A 21,992-nucleotide genomic window follows, 5' to 3' on the forward strand; every position below is an offset into this window, starting at 1 on the left:
GAAGCATGGCAACAAAAACAATCAAATCTTATTTTATTTTTTTTTTGAAAGGTTAACTAGTGACCTCCAAAAATCTATTGTGTGAATGACTTTTGACAACGTTGAGGATTAACTTATTTGCTCAACCAAAGCCAATAAAATCGTTCCTCTCATTCTTTAGCCAAAACTTCTTATTTTCCCATTGAAAATGTTTAAATACCTTTTGAAATTGTTCTTGACTTTCAAAAGTTTGTCTTCTTTGCTACTAACTTTGTAGTTGTTTGTTCATGTAATGGTAAATCAACTAACAAATTTTAATCTTTAGCTATAGAGTCAACAATCTCTGACACGACACGACACGACAACACGATCAAAATCAGCACGACACAAATACGAAGTTACCGGGTGTAAACACGGAATTAGTACGACATGACACAAAACGAATCAGAACATCGTTTAGATAAAGTGGTCAAATTACACAATTATCCTATATTTCTATATAGTTTTTTAACATGTTTTGTAAACTACTACATAAAATTAACACGAGACTAAACACAGCCAGCTCTAATTAACTCGCTAAACGAAATTAAATTTGTAATTCTACCCTACAATTAACAAGACCTTTGTACCAATAGCGGGACCTCCCATTTCAAAAAAAAACTTCATTTCTATTCAATTTCTTGAAATTCCATCTCTTTTTTCAAACTCAGACAAAACATCCACTCTCACTCCTCTTCTTCTCTCCTCTAATACTCACACTATCAATTCAAATCTACTTCCAAATTCCTTACATTCTTCGTCAATTCTTACAAATTCCTCCGACTAATTCGACATTTGCATTCAATAGATCTGTTCTAGGGTTTTAGCTTCAATCCCCTTTTTCCAATTGGAATTACTGGTAATACGATCCCCAAAAAATCCGATGATTTCGTCGTGATTTGAAATTCTAGGGTTTTTGTTTTGTGTATTTATTGCGAAATGCAGAGCTCGACGAGCTCGGCAATGGCGGCTCAACCAGAGGCGATTCTGGAGTGGCTTCAGAAGGAGATGGGGTATAGACCTGCGGGCCCGTATACGGGCTCAAGTCGGGCCGGGGTGGGCCCATCGGCGGATGCAATTAGGAAGGTTTGTAGAGGGAATATGATTCCGGTGTGGAATTTCTTGCTTCAGAGGGTGAAATCGGAGAAGACGGCGGAGACGATTCGAAGGAATATTCAGGTTCATGGAGGTGATGGTGGTGGAAAGGGGAAGGAGGTTGGGAAGAGGAGAGAGAAAGAGAGAGGGAGATTGGAGGCGTTGCAGGAGAGAGATGCCGCCGAGAAGGAGGTTGAGAGGTTAAGGCAGATTCTTAGGAGGCAGAGGAAAGAGTTGAAGGCTAAAATGTTGGAGGTTTCGAGGGAGGAGGCTGAGAGGAAGCGAATGCTCGATGATCGCGGGAATCTCAGGTTTACCTTGCTTTCTCTTTGCAGCTGATTATGTTGGAGTCATTTGTTCAATGCTTATATTAATTTGTGACTTGTTGGAGTTGGCATTGATAGTGTGATGCAGAGTTTTTATGTTAGGATGTGTAGGTTTGTGTATATGATTTTCGATGTTTAGCGAATTAATGTCGAGGATATTGGTTTTGGTTTCGATAGAATGCTTTATTTACACTCTATGGCCTTGGCATTACCATTATAATGTCAAATTCATATCAGGAATTGCATACCTATTATCGTGTTTCTTAGTGTAATTAGAGTTACTGTCGAAGGTATTGGTTGATACAATGGTAATTTTGGAGCAAACTCGGCTCGGATATTAGTCTTGTACAGTACTTTGGAATTTAATGAAAGCTATAACATTTCTTGAAAAGGACTTACTTGGGTATCCCTTAATAACCTTCACTTGAAATGAACGTGGGTGAGAAGGTTGAAAAGACACAACCATCGTAATGATTGTTTAGCTTAACTATATTTAACCTTATACTACCTCTGTTACTTATATTTGCAACTTTGGAGGGTTGCACGGACTCCGAGGCAAAAATTGTTTGTGAGTGTTAAATGGATTCAGAAAGGTAGAGATGGATGTGATGAGAGAGAGATGGATAGAGAGAAATGATAAATAATTTGAAGCATCCACTTTGGCAAATGTTGCAAATAGTATGAAATGGAGGTAGTATATGACAAGTTGGGATAACTTGAATATGGGATGGAGGGAATTTTTAGAATAATCTGGATTTAGTGTGGTGGGTATAAGAGCATTGATGTATTAATTGGAGGGGGTTGGGCATTAGTTACTTTAGTTGAGTGTTGTCTAGTACACTATCTATTTTGGTATTTTCTAAACATCATATTGAGTGTTGAGGGTTTGTACTTTGGGTTGGGAATGGAGAGTGAATCATTTGTACTTGCACTGTTCATTTAAAGAGTCAAGCATTCTAGTTGCCCGTATGAGTTTGGCCTCCTATGCTGTAAAGGTGCTCCTTTCAAATAGAAGGGCTCTTTAGCAAGAGTCAACATTGAATTGCTATTGTAGCATGAGAAGTATAATACTATAATGCACAAAGAACCAAACAAACTTGACTGCATATTTCATTATTCAACCTTGACAATTTGCAAAAGTTGCGGATGACAGTAAATATGCAACAACATGAGGAGTGGTGCTTCATTTTAAAAATGTGAAACCAATTAGTTTAAATATGGGTAATTTTTGATGATCTGTTATATATAATGCAGGCATAAGCAGGTTATGTTGGAGACATATGATCAGCAATGTGATGAAGCAGCAAAAATATTTGCTGAATATCACAAACGTCTTCGTTATTACGTCAGTCAGGCTAGGAATTCTCAGAGGTCCAGTGTTGATCTCTCTACTGAAGTAGCTAGTACCCTGCACGCAAACAGTGAGAAAGAGGGTGTTTATTCAACTGTCAAGGGAGCCAAAGCTGCTGAAGATGTCATTCTTATTGAAACTACCCGCGAAAGGAATATTAGAAAAGCATGTGAGTTTCTTGCATCACATACGCTTGACAGAATACGCAGCTCTTTTCCTGCTTTTGAAGGAAGTGGTGTGCACTCAAATCCTCAGCTAGAAGCTGCTAAGTTGGGCTATGATTTTGATGGTGAAATACCTGAGGAAGTTAGTATTGTTGTTGGAAATTGCCTAAAAAGTCCACCTTTGTTACTTCAAGCTATTACTGAATATACTCAGCGGTTGAATTCACTAATTGGTAGAGAAATTGAGAAAGTTGATGTTAGAGCAGATGCTGAAGCACTCAGGTACTTTTGATGTTTCCTTACTATCTTAAGTGGCATTTTTTTTTTTAATTTTTTTTTTTTTTACTCTATGAATTATTTTGATTGGAAAGTGATGTTAATATGGCTGTCTTCATGTCTTGTAATCCTCACATTTGCCTGTGTGGAATGTACTGTTTATTTGATGCCTTGGGTACAAGCATTGTATATCTACATGTCTTGTAATCCTCACTAGACTTATTGTAAGTTCGGTCATATTGATCAGGTATAAGTATGAGAACAACCGAGTGATGGACGCTTCATCCCCAGATATGACCTCACCATTAAGTTATCAACTTTATGGTAACGGAAAGATTGGGGAAGATCTACCTTCAAAGGGAAGTGAAAATCAGCTTCTTGAAAGACAGGTTTGGTTCAACCTTGACACAAAGCATATTGTTCTTATTATTACATTATTTGCATTTGAAAGTCTCCTTTTTCTTTGGAAGTGAGTGATTTAGTGACTGACATATGTTAAAATGAGATTCTTTAATCGTTTATATGGTTTTACATTTCAACTTTTTGATTTTTGTTAGCTGCTTTCTTAATGAATTTCTCTCTTTCGTCATTGCAGAAAGCTCATGTTCAACAATTTATAGCTACAGAGGATGCTTTAAATAAATCTGCAGAAGCTCGAAGTATGTCTGAGAAGCTTCTAATTCGTCTGCATGGAAGTGATGTTAATTCTCACCTGCCCATTGTTGGAGGAGCGTCGCAAAATGTTGGGAGTCTCAGGCAATTCCAGGTAACCTTGGTTGGTTAAACAGTTTGCAAAAAGTTTCAAGTCCGCTATTTCATTGGATCACTGTCGGTTGACATATAATATGCTTCAGGTGCTCAATGTTGCATTTAAATAGCCTTGTAGGTTTGTGGGTAATAATTTGTCTTGAAGTTTGAAAGTTTCATTAATTATCAAGCTACTTAGCACAAATTCTGTGTATACTATTCTTCTAAATTTACCTTTTATTCCTGGCTAGCATTTTTTTCCCTGGGTTTGTGAGAACGGAGCTGTGCTGATATATGGGTTTGATCATTTAAGTTTGTCACATCTTGGTTGCATAGGTGCCTTGTAGATTTATTCTAGCAAGCTGTAGACTTCGTTGGGTGTATGCTTACTGTTTTCCTTGTTTTTAGTTGGAAGTGTGGATGAAGGAGAGAGAAGCTGCTGGATTAAGGGCAAGTGTAAACACATTAATGTCTGAGGTGCAGCGTTTGAATAAGTTATGTGCTGAGAGAAAAGAAGCCGAAGATTCTTTGAAAAAGAAATGGAAAAAGATTGAGGAATTTGATTCTCGAAGATCTGAACTTGAATCTATATACACTGCTCTTCTTGACGCTAATAAGGTAAGTAATTGAGCTGTAATCTGTCTTTGATTGTCTATCTAATTAAAAAATCGATAACTGTTTCTGACATTGATGTCTAATAAAAATTTCACTTTATGCATTCTTTATGGCCTCAAGACTCAGTATTGTATACAGAGTATTATAAATTTTGGGTATCGTGTATTTACTTGGATACTTATTAGGGCTGTGGCCATAGGTATGCTGTTTTGTATAGTTTTTTTCAAAATTTAAGAAACTGTATTTTTGATATCTACATCCTAAAGAGCTAGTTTTATGTGATTAAGACACAATTAAGTGGGATTATGGAAGTTGCTCATTGATTTTGGACTTTTTCTTCTTCCATTCTTAGCTATTAAATTATGTGAGTATGGGTGTTTATCTGACATGTTGAAAGGGGACTTCCAGTAATTTATGCCATTTTCCCCCCTTTTTTTCCCTCTCAAATAACGGCCTCAGCTTACACCTAGCAATTTAAGCTTCTATCTTACAGGCATGACATCTGCCCGCTCTTGGTAGCATCTGTGCTTCATTTTGTCTCTTGCTGTTATCTGAAGCCTCATGTTATGTTTTTATGTTGAAAGCCCTTATTAATAAGTGCTATCTCCATTTTTTGCTTTGTAAATCTATGGGTTATCATTGAGGGAAAATGCTATATTGTCATACTAGTTATTTTCTGTGTAAGTTTATATGTCTTTGTCGTGCTGCAACATAGTCTTACCTGAGAACTCTTAGTGAGGGATTGCATTTAAAGTATTATGTGGAAATTTTAGTGTTATACATTCCAATATTAGAAACTGGCCCATTATTTTGGAATGGCTTATAATTATAAAATAGATGTGGCCTACTAGTTACGGCTGGAGGTAGCAGATATAGATCATTTCTGCTTTTAGGTTTTTTTACTCTACTTTCTTTACTGTGAGATTTCAAGGACTACACTTTTCGACACTCTTGAAGGTTAAAGACTAGCGATTCAAATTATATGGGTTTTTCTTATAGCTGTCTACACTTTGTGGATTTGTTGGTAAATTTATGTAAGATAACCTGTGTTGGGGCCTTTGTGAAGAAAATTCAGTTGTCTATTGACATTTGAATTTCTCTTACCCTTAACATGATCTTAAATTGCTTCCAGGCTGCTGCTGCATTTTGGAGTCAACAACCATTGGTTGCTCGTGAATTTGCATCTAGTACTATCATCCCTGCTTCCGGGATTGTGATAGATTTATCAAACAGTGCAAAGGATCTTATTGAAAAAGAAGTTTCATCATTCCTGCAAAGTCCTGATAATAGTCTTTACATGCTTCCAGCTAGCCCACAGGTACACAATTAGTCTGTTGTGTTAATTGTTTTTTTTCCTCTTATATTTGTTTAAGGGTGGATGAAGGATTTCTACTTTGTAGTTATCAGACAGCCTCATTTTTGCTCAAGCAATGTTTTTGGTTTTATCATTGATCAAATTAGTGAGGAACAATGGATATTATATGTGTGAGTGTGTGACAGTAGTAGCAATGTGCTACGTTGAGAATGCGAGCTACACATGAGAGAAAGGGATGAGTGTTTTAAATTAGGTTTCTTCATGACTTTTTACGTATCTCTGAGTTAATAAGCTATGACCTTGTGTTCTCTGTTGCATCTCATTGAGTTTTGACTGTTTAGAATCTAGAGGGTACGTTTAGCACCAAGGTGTAGTTTTCTCCTGCCCAAATGATTTGCTTATGTCTCAGCTACCAAAGTAATTGATTTATAAAAGCTATGAAGTGGTCTAGATGTCGTTTCTGACTGTAGGCTTTTCTTATTAATGTGGCAATCAAATCTCTTTTCTTGATCAGTTTCTTACTTGTAATCTGGTTGTTATCAGGCTCTCTTGGACTCTATGGGTTCTAGTGGGTCCACGGGACCAGAGGCCCTAGCTGCTGCTGAGAAAAATGCTGCTTTATTGACTGCAAGAGCTGGTGCAAGGGATCCATCTGCAATTCCCTCAATCTGTCGCATTTCTGCTGCTCTTCATTATCCTTCTGGTAAGGTTCCATCACTTAATACCTGTCGTAAATTAATTAGAAGAAAAAGGAGGAACTTTGTAAGTGACGGAGCGCTGTGTTTGGGATCTTTCAACTATGTAACTCAGTTGGTACTAAATCCTGATACTAACTTAGTGCAGTTGAGTACTTGAGTAACAATTTTATATTGCTCATGTTCAAAGTCTTTATTTTAGTTGAATTTACAAAGTTTAAAAAGTAGCTATCAGTGATTTATGGTCCAGTCTCCTTAAGTTTTTCATGTTTTGAGGCATTATCTTTGTGTAAGTGATAATATTGATTATTTATTGATATTCTGGAGATTCTATTTGTTTCTTATGATTGGCTCTTTAAATACCTCCTCTCTAGGCTATGTAGTAAATAGTTTCATTTTGTGTTAAAGGATCAGATGATGGCTTGGCATCAGTACTGAAAGCCTTGGAGTTTTCATTGAAATTGCGGGGTTCAGAGGCCTGTGTGCTGGAGGACTTAGCAAAAGCAATCAATTTGGTTCATAGCCGAAGAGACCTTGTTGAAAGTGGTCGCACAGTGTTAAACCATGCTCACCATGCACAGCAGGAATATGAAAGGTAATATGAATTCCTTTTCTATTTGTAGGATTCTCTGAACTCCTGCTTTTGTTTATGCATTGGTGTGCTATTACATTAGAGCCCACTCATAAATAAGTTTGTCTTTTTTTAGTCTGATGAATCATTTTTCCTTTGAACTGCACTAACAAAATTAATTTTTCCTTCATATACCTCGGAGTTTTGAGTTTATTTAGTTTCTTACTGAGATAAGCTTATGTTTTGTATTTATATGGTCAATAACCATTTTAAATTTTGTCAAAATGATGTGCATTGCTTCTTCTGTGGCCAGTACGCCTGTTGCCTTAGGGGGTGTGTCATTCACAAATTAACATTTTCTAATTGAATTTGGCAGAACTACAAGGTACTGTCTTTCATTGGCCTCTGAACAAGAAAGAACTGTGACTGACGAATGGTTGCCTGAGCTCAGAAATGCTGTATTAAATGCTCAGAAGAGCCTGGAAGATTGCAAATATGTCAAGGGCTTGGTAAGTAATTGTTGCGCGTTTAGCAGAAATCATATGTATGTTCTGTGGGTCTGCATGTAAGAAGAGTGTATTAGGATAGTATACAACCTCCACTCCTAACCATATGTTGCTTCTTCTAATTTTAGACTTATAGTTTTCATATAGAATAAGATTGTATTTGTTTCTGTGCATCTCTTGAAGGGTTTATATTGAACCCTATAACACTTAGAAAGGAGGATAGATTGTTAAGCTGCATGTTTAGATTGGTAATGGTTAGTTTTGATATGGAGTTGTTTTATTTGCATTATTGGTCTGGTCTTATTTCTGTCAATCAAATGAAATGTATGGTGGATCTGTTTACTAATCAGATAATTGTATATATAAAAAGGCTGTTTCTCAGAATTCCTTAAATTCCCTTTGTCAGTAGTTGGTATTTGACGATTGGGATTGTTAAATTTATGAATGAAAAACTTTGCTTTATGGAAAAATTAGCAATGTATTGTGTTGGAATGACTCATAATTGAAAAAATGACATCACTGCCTTAAGCACTCAACTCTGTATTGTCTCTGTATAACACAATATTCTGGATGCAAAACTAGATTGTGCATTTTTATTTTTAGCAAAGATTAGAAATGATTTGTAATTGAAAATCCCAGCACATGCCTGTCCAGTGCCTAAGGTGGAAAAATGATCATATACAAGTAAAACCCTGATTTACAAGCTATGCTTGTCTGATCTGTATTGGCAGTTATGTTGTTTCTGCTTTGACCAATTTTGATGTGTTCTGCAGCTTGATGAATGGTGGGAGCAACCAGCCTCAACTGTTGTTGACTGGGTTACAGTTGATGGTCAAAACGTTGGTGCTTGGCTTAATCACGTGAAGCAGCTTCTTGCATTTTATGACAAGGAACTGTTATAGGTGGTTTTGATAATCCTCAGTGGACCAACTTCGTGACATTTTTCTTCTCCACTAGCCACTTGCAATTCCCAACTTTCGGCTAATAGGTGTCTTGAAGCCTTGAACTAACAGATTTTGTGCAATTATACCAGTATTAAGTTCTTGGAGAATGGAGACTGTGGGTAGCATCATCTCATTCCAAATCTGAGGTACAAGAAATATCTCCATCCCACGCTCTGTTCCCCCTTCCCTTTTCTTCTCTTTTTCAACCCTCCTTATTGTACAGCATCTTATCCCCTTGTATAAACTTTGTATCAGTTCTTACGTTGGGTTTACATGCCACTAAAAGGGCAGTGTATCTTTCACCTAGTTTCTCTATGTTAGGAGAGCAGTGTTGCGTGATTTATAATGTAAAGAATTGTACTTGTAGACCTCATTTTACTCTAATGCTAATGGAATGCCATTCTTTCTGTACTTACCAATTTACCATACTGAACACTTTTGCTCTTTGTTGTAAAGTGAATTATAACTCTTATCACTCATTTTCCTTTTTTCTCTGCATAAAGTCTTCTTTAAGCTACTACTATTGACATCACTGCTGAAGGAATCCTGTGATGAGCAACTCATCATTCGCTGTTTACCAGAGGAATTTACAGCTGTTGCTCCTGTGAAGTGTGAAGAACATGATAACAGCTGAGCCAAGATGATCAGTTGCAAGCTTTTTAATAACAGGTACCCCATAATTTACTAAATTTCAAAGGGTTTTGTGAACTGTCTGCTTTAGTTACAGATTGTCTTGGATTTTATCAGTACAAGTACGAACTAGGGGGTACTATACCTACCTTGTGTATTGTTAGAATGGTAGGGATTATCCATCTTCCACACATATAGACATATAGTAACAAACTAACAATACATCGTGTCAATGTATGATCTATAGACTGTGAGCAAGTTTAAGTTTATCTCGGTGATCATGCAGTAGGCCAGAGATATGAACAATCTTTTAGAACGACAGATGATGTTTTCTATCCTCGAGTTATATGGTGTTCAGTGAGTTTCTTAACTTGGGGCGCTTAATTTGGACTGATGAGGTAGCCACTCAAGTCTTATCTTGCTCCCATCTTCATGTTGGTAAGGTGTTCATAGACCAAAACTACATCACATAGCTATATCATTTGGCCTTTTGCGTATGTAGGGCTAAAAATTATGAACCATATTTTCTCCCTTGCGGTCCTACCCTTTGAAAACCGATGTAAACTGGGTTAACAGTGATGCAACCCAAGGTAATCTTATTGCAATACAAATGTCACATGCTGCCTTTATCTGAAAGATAAGTCTACTTGAAATTTTGAGACAACAATATTGTACTCTTAAAGTATTGGTTAGTTATAGATGCCGTTAAGTATAGTTCTTATATAATTATTTTTATTTCTACAAAAATATTATACTTTAAGTTCACTTTTAATTGACTTTTATGCTTGTCAATGCGACAATGCACAACTTTTACTCTCCGTATCTTTAATTATATTTATATTATGAAAATATAAAGTGAAACGAATCTAATAAGATTTTACATAAACTGTAGTTTTCCCAACATCAATAAAGAAGGTCAAATGTAATACACAAATGTGAATAATGTAAAGTTTCAAGTGTTACGAGTAAAAGTGAATAAAGGAAGTACATCTTTTAACATAGAACAAAAGGATAATGGAGGAGAAAGGCTTAATTTTTTTTTTTTAATTTAATTTTTTATTTTTTAGTAATCTTAATTAGAGAGTTGTCTTCTCTCATGTTAAAATAACACTAAAGCTACAAATCCATTCAAGAATATATTTGGAAAATTTTGTAGTATAAATCTTCTCGTGACGATTTGGATTTTGGAATAACATGATAATGAAGGAAGATATTGTTTATTATGATTATTGGTTATCACATCATTTGGAGTCGTATAAATTTGTAATACAATGACATTCAGCATTTTATTAGTTGACAAGCTTGACGTTTTTTATGTAAATAATAACAGAGTATATTCATTATCCTAAGGCCAAAGTTTATAGAATGTTCATGATCCAAAAGAAAAAACAATATTTCATATAGAAGAGCAGACATACTAGTACGTAAATTGTTATGTCGTGAGGTGCCAGTAAATTCAACCCGTGAGTTTTGAGAGATAAGGTGGCCAACTTTTTTGGACACCCGTGAACTATGGAATTGGAAGCTCCTTTATACATAATCAGCATTAATTCTTGATCACTATCAAATGTTGTTACTAGAATTATTTTGTGATAAGTGTTCTTTTAGTGATGTTTAATCGGTTTTAATTTTCGCCATCATAAGCGATAACGATGATCAATCAATCATTAGGTACTTTGTATATTTTTGTAGATGGTACTTTGTATAAAGTTTAATAGTTTAGGAATAAATTAGTAAGTGTCGATTAGTGTTTTTATAATTCAGAATTATATGTGCGGTAAATTTCTTAAGAGTTATCTTATCATTTATTTATGGGGATCCTTTGAATTATTTTCTTTACCTAATCTTGATGTGAGCCTCATATGTAAGTTACAACCACTATTAGGCATTAAATACATAAATCAATAGGGATTTACCCCCCTCCTCCACCCAAAAAAAATGAAGGGTTGATTTGTGAATTTCCTTAGCTAGTTAGCTAGCTTGATTCTAAAAATTACTCCATGCACTTATTTAAAGGGGAGGGAGTAGATAAATAACCAAATATCATTAATAAACCATAAATAGCTGTATGAATTTGTTGAAAGTACTTATGAAGTGCCTCTTTTCATTATATCATCTCTCTAATTATACACAAACTTATGTTCGATTAAAAAAAAAAAAAAAAAAAAAAAAAAAAAAAAAAAAAAAAAAAAAGAAAGAAAGATTCATTGTTCTTTTGACTCTTGGATGATTATAGACTAAATTAGAATGACTAAAAGGGCTGCTCTTGTTAGTTCTTACACATTAAAAAGTACTCCGTACTTCCGTAGTACATACATGTATACGAAGTATTACACAATCTAAACATCGGCTTTAAATATATAACACAATCTAAACATCGGCTTTAAATATATAATCTAATAGTAAAGGTTGTATCTCACAACCTTGTATATTTTTTTGACTGAGCAACAACAATCTTGCATTATTTGCTCGAGTAATATGTCATTTTAAATTATCATAAAAGACAGACACCAATAAAATGAGCCACACAATAATATACTTCGTACGTAAATTTACTTATCATTTCCCCCACCCCATTCAGCAATCGGTGCATACTTATGTTAAAGTATGTCGTATGTTAGTTTTTTACCAATATAAAATTTGTGGTGCTTGAAATACGTATTTAGAATCACACAAAAATCAGTAATACTAGATGAAGCCCGTGCAATGCACGGTTTATTTGATTTTTTTTTTTTTTTTTTTTTTTTTTGTATTTATGAGCTAAAATTTGTTATATATTTAGATAAAATTTCTGATATAAAAGATAATATTTAATATTTAATCAATTTAAACTTAAAAATCTCATTCGCCAATTTTGCTTACGTGGCATTTGAGTTATTTAATTCTAAAAGAAATTAATAATCTCTGACTTAATTGGCTACTACTAAGATTTATAATCCTACCTGGCGCGCCGAGAAAATTAAATCCTACGTGGCTCTCTAAAAACTTGGGAAAAAACTCCCCTTTATATATATATATTAGATATTAGATTCTGCATAAACTGAAAACAAGATTTTTATCTTAGCAAAATGCCACAAGAATTGAAGATGTTTTTGTATCTTTTGTAATAACTACGTAGTAAATACCAAAATCAAATAAAGAAGTGACTGATTGTCTGCCTTAGGGTGGTCTAATAGTTTTCTATGTGTGTTCTTTGCCCTTTTCCTTAAAGAAGATAAGAATTATCTTAAAATGGATTCTTATCCACCATATATTTGTGTACCTTTGTTTCGATCTATATCTGTTAGAAAATTACACATATATCTTCCGATATCTCATATCTCTAACAATATCTCGATGGTATTTATATTATGTTATCTACTACGGAGTATAACGTAATGCAAAGTATGCTAATTGGTTAAGTCTGTACATACAAATGTTTGTGCATGTAACATGTTCGGCTTACCTCTTTCTTTAATTTGCTATTATAAGTAGAAGACCATTTTACAATAGTGATTATCGCTTTAAGTGTTTTGAGGGGTGATACCTAAGATCGGGATATACATCTGTCTACATTCCTTTTTTTGTTTAGGTTGGACTAAGCAAGCAGAGAATATGATATTTTTCGGCCTCTGATCGTATTTCGTTCATACATAAGCTTACTGTGTTATATTTGTACATGTACATTGCAACCTCAACCTCAACTAGACAACCATTTACTTCATCACATATATTTGATGCTGTAAACCTACAAAGGAGAAGTCTCAGAGTTGTACAACAGTAATTAAAAAAAGATACATGGAAGAAATGCATTATGAATGACTACTGACTAGTGCAAAAGAGGGAACAAACTGATTTATTGTAAAGTACGTGTGAATGTAATGTAACAACTTTTTCCGGACATTCTAAAATAGTAAACATGACTAGCCATGGGAGCATCGGAGAAACAAAATAATGAAAAAATGGTGAATTGGAGTAATACTCTAATCAATCTAATCACTATAGCTTTTTTAACCTACAAGTCCTAAGTCAAAACTCATGAAATATGTGGTTTACTCAACTTATCTCGTGAACCAACTGGGATTTCTACCTATTGCAATGTACACCACCAATAAAAGAACTACTAACTTTCAGTAAAATGTAGCATGTAGTAAAACCTACATAATTCCAAATAATAAAATAAAATAAAATAGGAATTAAAAAATATGAGGAGCATGATTTACTGTGGCATTAACAGCATCTAGTTTGTAGTTGACTGGCCTCAGCATGAATAACATAAATAGATGACACTTGCTCTTTCATTCTCTATAACTTCAGAAGCTCTTTATATAAATATAAAAAGCATAGCTTATAAAAAAGGCTGAAACTTTATGTTATAAGTTTTTTACTTAGTTTTTAGAAGAAGTGGTTTAATTTTATGATGGGAGGGCTCAGAAATTGGTGTCCCTTCTCATTTGTAATAATATTGATTCTCTCTGTTACATGCTGCTCAGAAGCAAGGCATCATCATCAGAAGCCTTCTGCAGTTGTAGTTGGTGCTGTTTTTTGTGATACTTGCTTTCAAGATGACCTTTCCAAAGCTGGCAGCCATCACATCTCAGGTTCTTTACTAATCCTTTCATATCATCCTATAATTTGGTCTGTTTCTCGAGATGTTTATAGAGTCCGGTTAATTGTCTAACAGTCGAGCAAGGCCTTAAAGTAATTTTAATAACAGATTGTTCATTAAGAGAATTTACTATTTAATGACATTTCGCTCACTGTTAGTTGCTCGACCACATAGACCTTTTCATATGTTTAAGACTTTAGGCTGCAATTTATAAACTTTGGATAAGATATTTGAGTATAACTGTAATATCTCTTATGTAATTATGTTCCTTCTTGTTTGAGTTTTAAACAAAACTGTTTATGTCCCAGGAGGCCAGGACTTCATATCATGGCCGAGTTTTAATGCTTTGTCCGTTTAACTGTGTCACGGTCCTATGTTCGGAAGTCTTAGAGCTGAGGCACCTTTGGTTATGGTGCCTATCTTGAAAAACTTGGGGCACAACACATTTCAATGTTGATGTTTTGATTCTTTATTTTTGGTAATAATAAAAAGACAAAAAGGGTGGGAAAACAATGTTCTGAGTTATAATGAATTGTTAAAAGTAACATGGCCTAGAGAAGACAGGTGCACTATTAGGCAATAAGCAGCCAAATCAGAATTTAAGTTGTTTGTGTAAATACAGCTCTTTCTCCAGTTGTTTGTTTCTACTAATTTTATTTCTTTCCAATTCATTAAGATAAGGAAATAAACATTAACCCTGCATCATTTCTGAAATTGGTATTTTCAGGTGCAACTGTTGCAGTAGAATGTGCACAAGGGAGCAAAAGGCCAGCATTTTACCAAGAGGTGAAAACTGATAAACAGGGCAATTTTAAGGTACAGCTACCCTTCACAGTCAGCAAACATGTCAACAAGATTGAAGGTTGTACCGTGAAGCTGGTTAAGAGCAGCGAGCCATACTGTGCTGTGGCCTCGACTGCTACTTCATCGTCGATTCATCTGAAGAACAGGAAGGGAAGGAAGCACATCTTTTCTGCTGGTTTCTTCTCTTTCAAACCACTTAAACAACCCGGCTTGTGTAACCAACAACGGTCTCAGCTGAATTCTCTTGAAGGTTTACTAAACCCTCAATACCCAACTATTCCAAGCTTAAACCCTCAATTTCCTACACTTCCTACCCCAAACCCTCAAAATCCTACACTTCCTACCCCAAACCCTCCTACATCAACTGACCCAAATACACCTGTCATGCCAAATTTGCCTAACCTTCCACCATTCCCTTCCCTCCCACCACTTCCTAAACTCCCCTCGTTCCCACTCTTACCGCCTTTCCCAGCTACAACTACTACTCCAGTCACATCAGTGGGACCCTACAAGGACAACAAGGTGGAGAATGGTTTAGTGAGACAACCACAACAGATATTCCCTCCAATTATTCCACCAGTATTACCTTCTCCCCCACAGGGTCCTATCCCTTTACCACCCAACCCACTTCAGCCAGCACCTCTCTTGCCGAACCCCTTACAGCCTCCGGCTCCACCACTCATCCCGAACCCATTACAGCCCCCGACCACACCACCAGGTTTACTGCCTCCAACACCTCCACTGCCCTTTATACCACCAGTTCCTGGATTGACTCCTACACCCTCACCACCAGGTTTACTGCCTCCAACACCTCCCTTGCCTTTTATACCACCAGTTCCTGGATTGACTCCACCCTCATCATCACCACCAGGTTTACTACCTCCAACACCTCCCTTGCCTTTTATACCACCGGTTCCTGGTCTGACTCCCACACCCTCACCACCTCCACCCGCATCTTCGTTTCCCCTTCCTCCGATCATCCCATTGCCACCCACCCCACTCTTCCCTGGCATTCCCCCGGTCAAGACGAAGAAAGTGAACCCTTGAACAGCTATTAGCTACCATGTACAATTCTTGTAATCCATATCTACTACTCCTACCAATTCCATCCCTGCTTTAATTTCTCTTGTACAAGGAGGGGAAAAAAAAGATTTGGCCTGCCTCACAATTCACATTATCACATATATAGGTCTGTAAGACTGTAACATGTTTTCTTACTCAAAGTTAGCATGTTTTTGTTCAAAATATATTATGTCTGCTTGTGTTAGTTTTGTTAATTCAATCATTTTAAAGGATTGATGAACTAATATTTTCCTATAAAATTGAAAAAATAAGTCATCCAAGTTATTATGAGTACAATGTTCTTGGGAGGGCAACTGTTAACAGTTAGCAAGCCTGAAAGTCCAACACGTTTAGTACGGCTCAAAGACATGATGTGGGTTTCGAATTTGGATCGTGAAGAAACAAGTAAATGAGGGAGAAGTGGTTCATGAAGCAAGGGCAGCTTAGTCCGCGGCCTTAGCTTGGTTGATATAGGATACTATTAATTCGATCTAGTTGTAACTTTATTTATTTAGTTGAATTTAGTCTAGGAAAATAATTATTTAGTTTCCTACTCACATACAAGTAATACTTAAAGGGTTAGGACTTTATATTAATCTATATAAATTGGTCATATAAGGTTTCATCTTTGTATGCATAACAATAGAGAAAGATCAGAAACACTACGCTAATAATATATACTAGATTACTAGTACATTATGTGATCACACAATTATATCATTGTTATTCCATTGCCTCATTTGCTAAATAGAAAATACTAATATTGTGTTCGGACTGCCAAACCATTATCGGGCAAATAGCCGTGCTTAATTATCGAAAAACTTAATTAAAGCTGCAAGTCAAGACGTACCCTAAACTTGAATGAAAAATATATCTAGTTTGTTAGACTACTTAATATCTAGCTTATAGGATCAAATCAAATAACGTCGGTTTACATTACCAAAATCTTAAAGATATTGATACAATTTTATCTAGTACTCGTACATATCAGGAGTTTATCTAGGAATTTGTTGGATAGAATCAAAAGAGTAGGTCATCCGTATTACTATATCCCCTGCCTTCAACTAACACATAAATATTATGTGAATATATTTGTAATTATATCTTGTTAGGAGCTGTTCTTCAGGAAGAACAAAAAAAAAATCGAGTTTTTAGCAAGTTAGGTTAATGTTGTAAGCCTATCGAGCAGAATCCTCATTTGGAAACAAAAATTATAATGGCTATGAATATAAAGACGAGAAAAACAGAAGTAGAAGATTTAAAAGATGAGATCTTAATGGAGATTCTTGTTCGAGTGCCGGTGAAATCAGCCCATCAATGTCAGTTGGTCTCGAAGCGTTGGCTTGCGTTGATTTCTAGTCCTTTTTTTGTTATTTGCCATCGACGACAACATCAACATAATCATCATGTACATCTTTTCACTTATCGTATCAGAGATATTCATTTCCATAATTATATTCCCTCTAATTCCGTCCAAGCATTACCTAAGAGCCACCCCGTAATACCATTACTTAATAAAGAAACCCGTTCGAATAGAATATATTGTGTATCTAATGATTTACTCTTGACACAATTGAAGAATTCTGATGGACGTCCCTTAAATCTAAACGTATCGAACCCTTTAACTAAGCAATCTTATAGGCTCCCCGAACCTCCGTCTTTTTTCTTGGATAAGCGGCCTGCAACTGATTTCAGAGGCATTGTATGTAGCGTTGATGATCCTACTCATTATAAAGTAGTCCTTGTAAAGGACTCTCCACGCCGCAAGGTAACAAGTAGTGAATGTCTCAAGTTTTATGTCTTCTCTTCCGATACTAGCAGTTGGTGTGACTTTCTTGTGTCTCCTCCACCAAACTTCCTCACGGAGACCGTGTTAAATGCAGTAGTTGGTCTACACCCCGCCACGTTGGATGGTGCGCTTTATTGGTGCACCAACATGATCATGGTATATAATCCATTCGATAAAAACAATCCCCACCACTGCGAGTTTATCCATCTTCCTCAACAAGCTAAGGTTTCAGAACATGGTTACCGTAGTTTATACATAACAAATGTTGAACAACACCTGCGGATTTATCACTGGAGCGTTGTGTTTGCCTTTACTCAAAAACTCACCGTCTGGGATCTCAAGGACGACCGTACTTGGAATATAAAGCACTTTGTGGATCTTACGAGTATTAATTGGCAATGTAAGAAGGTGGACATGTCTATCAAAGGCTTCGATCCTTATGATGGAGACGTGCTATACGTGCTTTCTAAGGATGACCGTCTATTCTCCGTGAACCTTAGAAGCAAGACTGTGCAATTAGTCTTCCACTGCAAGTCCGCTGAACCTTCATCGATGTCAAAATTCAGATTGTTTCCTTATTGTCCACCTTTCTGGCCAACCCCTGTCACCAAGAGTATTGTTGCTACTGCGGCCCTGTGATTACACTTTCGACATCATGTAGATTTGTATACGAAGTATTTTATTTTTTATGTCCTCCTGTCAAACTAAATAAAGATTGTTCCTAATAGTGTGATTTTACAGCAATATTAACTAAAATATTAAGGTTTAATTTTGTCAATTTGAGGTAGAATTTTCCTGATAACCAAACTAAATTTGCTGGCCTTTGAGGCTTCAAATTCTCAAGTCTTAATGTTTAGTCTTGCCTTAATTTTTAATTTTGGAAAGAATAGTATATATTCGAGCAACCTAACATTAATTAATACTCTCTCAGACAGAGTTCAGGTACAGGCTTACAGCTTAGCTAAACAACAGCTGCAGAGCTCCTCACCACAACAAAGCCTTGCACAGAAGCTGTAATACAGCAGCACACAACCGGTTGCAAAAGTAACGCATTCTCTATGTTGTTCTACAGCTCTAGCAACATAAGATGTCTTCCTAGAAAATAAAGAGATCTGTAAAGATCACATGGTGATTTAGGAAGGCATGATTACACTTAAAAACATGGGTTTGCTAGCACGATTGCACGAACCATTAGTTACATACTACAAAGTTCTAGCCCTATAAGTAGATGATGCAAGCCTCCAAGAGATGCACACAAACAACTTAATGTCTCAATTTAACAAGATTTTCCCCTCCAAAGTATGATCAGATCAGTTCACATTCTCAACTTTTCAGTGACGAACTCCTTTGATCTCATTATTAATTTATTATTGTCCTATTAACCATTTAATATTGACAATATATATTAGGTAGGATAAAATGCAAATTCCAGACATTAATTAGCAAGAAATATCCTCAAATTACTCTGCAGAATAGACTGGCAACCAGACATCAGTCATGTTTTGAGTTGCTATTATGAATCGAATACAACCATGAACCATCTAAGCAAATTTAATACTAGTATTTCAGTTTAGGGGTAGGGTGGGTGCATTAGTTAAACTCTGCATCTAAGACTAAACAACATACATTTGATCACTTGGAGTCGCCGAGGAGAGCACTGATCTTTGACACAATGTGAGCCTCATAGTCCTCCAGACGCGCAGCAACAGAATCATTTTCCCAGCGAATAAGGGTTGGAACATCCTTGACCTGAAACCTTGAGTCTACCCTCCAAGGGTGCTCAGGGTTACTCCAAGTTGGTCTATCTCCTGCATAAGCTCTCAAAAGCACCACATCTTCTCCATATTCTTTTAACTTGTTCAAAATCACTGGTTCAGCTGTCACACAATCTGCATTTAGTGGCACAACAATATAGATATGAGCATACGATTGATTAAGAGCTGTGAAGTACGTCGTATTAATTGATAGAGTATAAAACATATTCCTGGGCCTCAATCATCAGCTTAAGCTTTTGGTTGAGTTGGTCCACTAACATGGTATCAGAGCCATCGTGACACAAAGGTCACGGGTTCGAATCTCATCCACCCCCTACTTTCAAGTGGAATATTAATCATTGTCACCCAAAAAGAGGATGAGATTAACTTTGTTATTTGCAGCTTCCTTTGTAAACTTATCAAATAACCCATTGAAGTTTGCCAGCCCCGTTCCTAGAAATTTATGGGCCCTAGGCATAATGTAAAAAAAGGCCCTTACGTAAACAGATTTTTTTTTTTTACGCAATCGATTTAATTATAAACAAAATGAAAATAACCTATACTACCTCTGGTTCAATTTACTCGCAACAAAGGAATATTTTATGTCTCACAAATAATACCCCTTTGTTGCGAGTAAATTGAACCGCGTAGTATTATTTAAATAGTAAGTCTCTATACACAATAATGACTTTGCATAATAGTAAAAATTAATTTCTCCCTCCTAAAAAATCATAATACAGAGTATTAAAAATAATGGGCCCTAGATGAATTATTTTTGTTGTTATTTACGGAGTACCTGATTTAATATTTTAACCAATGCCACAATATTAATTAGCCAAAATTAAAAGGCTTGAAATTTGGAAATGGAATAAATCTGAAACGGTGTATTTGGAAAGATAAAATTTTTGTAGCAGATTCTCATAGAAACAGGTAGTTAAAAGAAGAAGTGAATCGTTGCATTGTAATCTCTACCAAAATTGACTGCTAATTAATATTCTAATTTAATGTTAATTGCTAAAAAGAGGCAATAATTATCTTTTTCAATCTAGCTGTTTTTTTTTTTAAAACAAACAAAAGTACGGAGCAGCTTTCTACAAGTATTGAAGCTGATTTTTTGTTATTTGTGGGCCCCCTTTTGGCGTGGGCCCTAGGCGACGGCACTCGAGGCCTACCCTCAGGGCCGGCCCTGAAGTTTGCTACAGTAGCATCCATTATCTTCAACCCCATTTTTCACCTGATAAATCTGAGATTAATTAAAATAATGGCAGAAATTTTAAATTTGTATTTTAGAATGCCCAAAAACCCTAGAATTTCAATTAATTAACACGAACAAGAACCCTAAATTAAATTAAACACAAGAATTCCATCAACAAATCAAAGAGAATTATACTCATTAAACGGTTTTGTACAGTAAAATATTAATAAAAAGATGAAATCTTTAAAGGGTCAATTGCATGCAGAAGCATTTACCTCAGGAAAAACCCAGAAACAGAGAAACTGATTGTAAAATTGGGTGAATTTCCCAAGTAAATTTTCTGCGAAAACCCCAAAAATGAAAATTTATGTTTTCAAAATCTTTTGTTTCCCACCAGAGCCTTTTCCCCTGTTTTTGTTCATTCTTGTTTTAGATCCGAATAACAGATGGATTCGGAAATCTGGATATGAATCAGACCCAAATAATGGAAAATACGCGCCTAAGTGCTACATATTATAACTTTGAACTTAGGACTTGTTCTCTTCATCTGAAATAAGGAGATCTGATTTATTTCATTAATGTCTGTTTTGGTTGAATCATAATATTTCGGTCTGATCTGATTTAATTATTTGACTAAACTTTGACTGCATTTTAATACTAATTTCGAAGGAAAAACATAATCACAATGAATCTTGTTAGATTAATCTCATTATGAACTTTTCAAATATGTAATTTTCATAATTTTTTTATTACACAATTAATGATATTTAGCAATATATATGTGATAATTAAAAGTTCTTATCTGATTTGATTTGAATGTTTCTGGTCTGTTTTGCTCTGATATGAATTTATCAAGGAATAACTAATAAGTATTTAAAACAAGTTGAAGAGAACATGTCCAATCCTTTACTAGATATTAGGTTTTCCAGCTAGTTAATGTAAATCTTTGATCTATAATTTGTAAAATCCTTGTATTCTCTTAACCATTACGAGTACACTTTTATTTTATACTACATAATAATCTCTTAAAAGTATGCGAGTAATTTTTTTAGACTAATGTCTGTACATATGAACAATAAAACACTAATAGATTTCTGAATCATCCACATAAACTATCTTAATTGTCAATGCCTATTACTACTGACTTTATACACCTTTATTGTTCTTAAAAATATTATGTCTAATCACAATGCCAAGACTTGCCAAGTACCATTCGAAAAAATCGAAAAAGACGTGGACTTGGACAACAAGTCAAGATGTTTCCTAAACAAATAGTCATCTACAACAATTAGGAAACCTGAATGAAAATTTTATCCATCTTTTATCGATTTATATTACTACAAAATATATTGGCAATTTTTCCTAACAAAAAAACAAAGATATTGACAATTTATTAGGACTTTATCTTGGATTTTTTAGGCTTGTAATTAGAATTAAAAGAGTCGGTGTAGTTGGGGTTATAACTTATATATAGTATACCCCTCCTTCAACAAACACATACAATTATACAAAAGTATTATAAAGTTTAGACCTACAAAAATAAAAAT

At 35.3% G+C, this 21,992-nt stretch overlaps 4 protein-coding genes across 4 annotated transcripts; 3 read left to right on the forward strand and 1 right to left on the reverse strand.

Annotated features, from left to right (window-relative positions):
* The first annotated feature begins 689 nt into the window (after positions 1-689).
* Positions 690-9,030, forward strand: LOC145594601 (AUGMIN subunit 5-like). Its single transcript, XM_081650922.1, has 10 exons — positions 690-1,424; positions 2,694-3,236; positions 3,478-3,619; positions 3,826-3,996; positions 4,386-4,595; positions 5,725-5,910; positions 6,451-6,610; positions 7,011-7,197; positions 7,550-7,682; positions 8,453-9,030. Exons 1-10 carry the CDS (start codon positions 958-960, stop codon positions 8,579-8,581), a joined length of 2,328 nt encoding a protein of 775 aa, XP_081507048.1. The 5' UTR covers positions 690-957; the 3' UTR covers positions 8,582-9,030.
* Positions 9,031-13,623: 4,593 nt separating this feature from the next.
* On the forward strand, positions 13,624-15,777 carry LOC145594537 (uncharacterized). Its single transcript, XM_081650852.1, has 2 exons — positions 13,624-13,833; positions 14,569-15,777. Exons 1-2 carry the CDS (start codon positions 13,650-13,652, stop codon positions 15,690-15,692), a joined length of 1,308 nt encoding a protein of 435 aa, XP_081506978.1. The 5' UTR covers positions 13,624-13,649; the 3' UTR covers positions 15,693-15,777.
* Positions 15,778-16,923: 1,146 nt separating this feature from the next.
* LOC145593878 (putative F-box/kelch-repeat protein At4g22430) lies at positions 16,924-18,135 on the forward strand. Its single transcript, XM_081650240.1, has one exon. It carries the CDS (start codon positions 16,924-16,926, stop codon positions 18,133-18,135), a length of 1,212 nt encoding a protein of 403 aa, XP_081506366.1.
* A 949-nt stretch (positions 18,136-19,084) lies between these two features.
* Positions 19,085-20,477, reverse strand: LOC145595754 (thioredoxin-like protein Clot). The gene is made up of 3 exons (XM_081652175.1): positions 20,450-20,477; positions 19,607-19,694; positions 19,085-19,399 (listed from the first exon to the last, which is right to left on the reverse strand). The coding sequence occupies exons 1-3, from the start codon at positions 20,475-20,477 to the stop codon at positions 19,129-19,131; spliced, it is 387 nt and encodes a 128-aa protein (XP_081508301.1). The 3' UTR covers positions 19,085-19,128.
* Positions 20,478-21,992: the final 1,515 nt, after the last annotated feature.

This window comes from Chenopodium album, chromosome 19 (genome assembly GCF_948465745.1).
Source record: "Chenopodium album chromosome 19, dcCheAlbu1.1, whole genome shotgun sequence".
Lineage (NCBI taxonomy): Eukaryota > Viridiplantae > Streptophyta > Magnoliopsida > Caryophyllales > Amaranthaceae > Chenopodium > Chenopodium album.

Coding starts and splice junctions, on each gene's coding strand:
- LOC145594601 (XM_081650922.1), top strand. CDS start 958: ATGCAGAGCTCGACGAGCTCGGCAATGGCGGCTCAACCAGAGGCGATT. Junction 3,237..3,477: donor GCAGATGCTGAAGCACTCAG/GTACTTTTGATG, acceptor CATATTGATCAG/GTATAAGTATGAGAACAACC. Junction 4,596..5,724: donor CTCTTCTTGACGCTAATAAG/GTAAGTAATTGA, acceptor AATTGCTTCCAG/GCTGCTGCTGCATTTTGGAG.
- LOC145594537 (XM_081650852.1), top strand. CDS start 13,650: ATGATGGGAGGGCTCAGAAATTGGTGTCCCTTCTCATTTGTAATAATA. Junction 13,834..14,568: donor TGGCAGCCATCACATCTCAG/GTTCTTTACTAA, acceptor TGGTATTTTCAG/GTGCAACTGTTGCAGTAGAA.
- LOC145593878 (XM_081650240.1), top strand. CDS start 16,924: ATGGCTATGAATATAAAGACGAGAAAAACAGAAGTAGAAGATTTAAAA.
- LOC145595754 (XM_081652175.1), bottom strand. CDS start 20,477: ATGGGGTTGAAGATAATGGATGCTACTG. Junction 19,695..20,449: donor GAAGATAATGGATGCTACTG/TAGCAAACTTCA, acceptor TAGGAACGGGGC/TGGCAAACTTCAATGGGTTA. Junction 19,400..19,606: donor CTCTTTTTGGGTGACAATGA/TTAATATTCCAC, acceptor CTATATTGTTGT/GCCACTAAATGCAGATTGTG.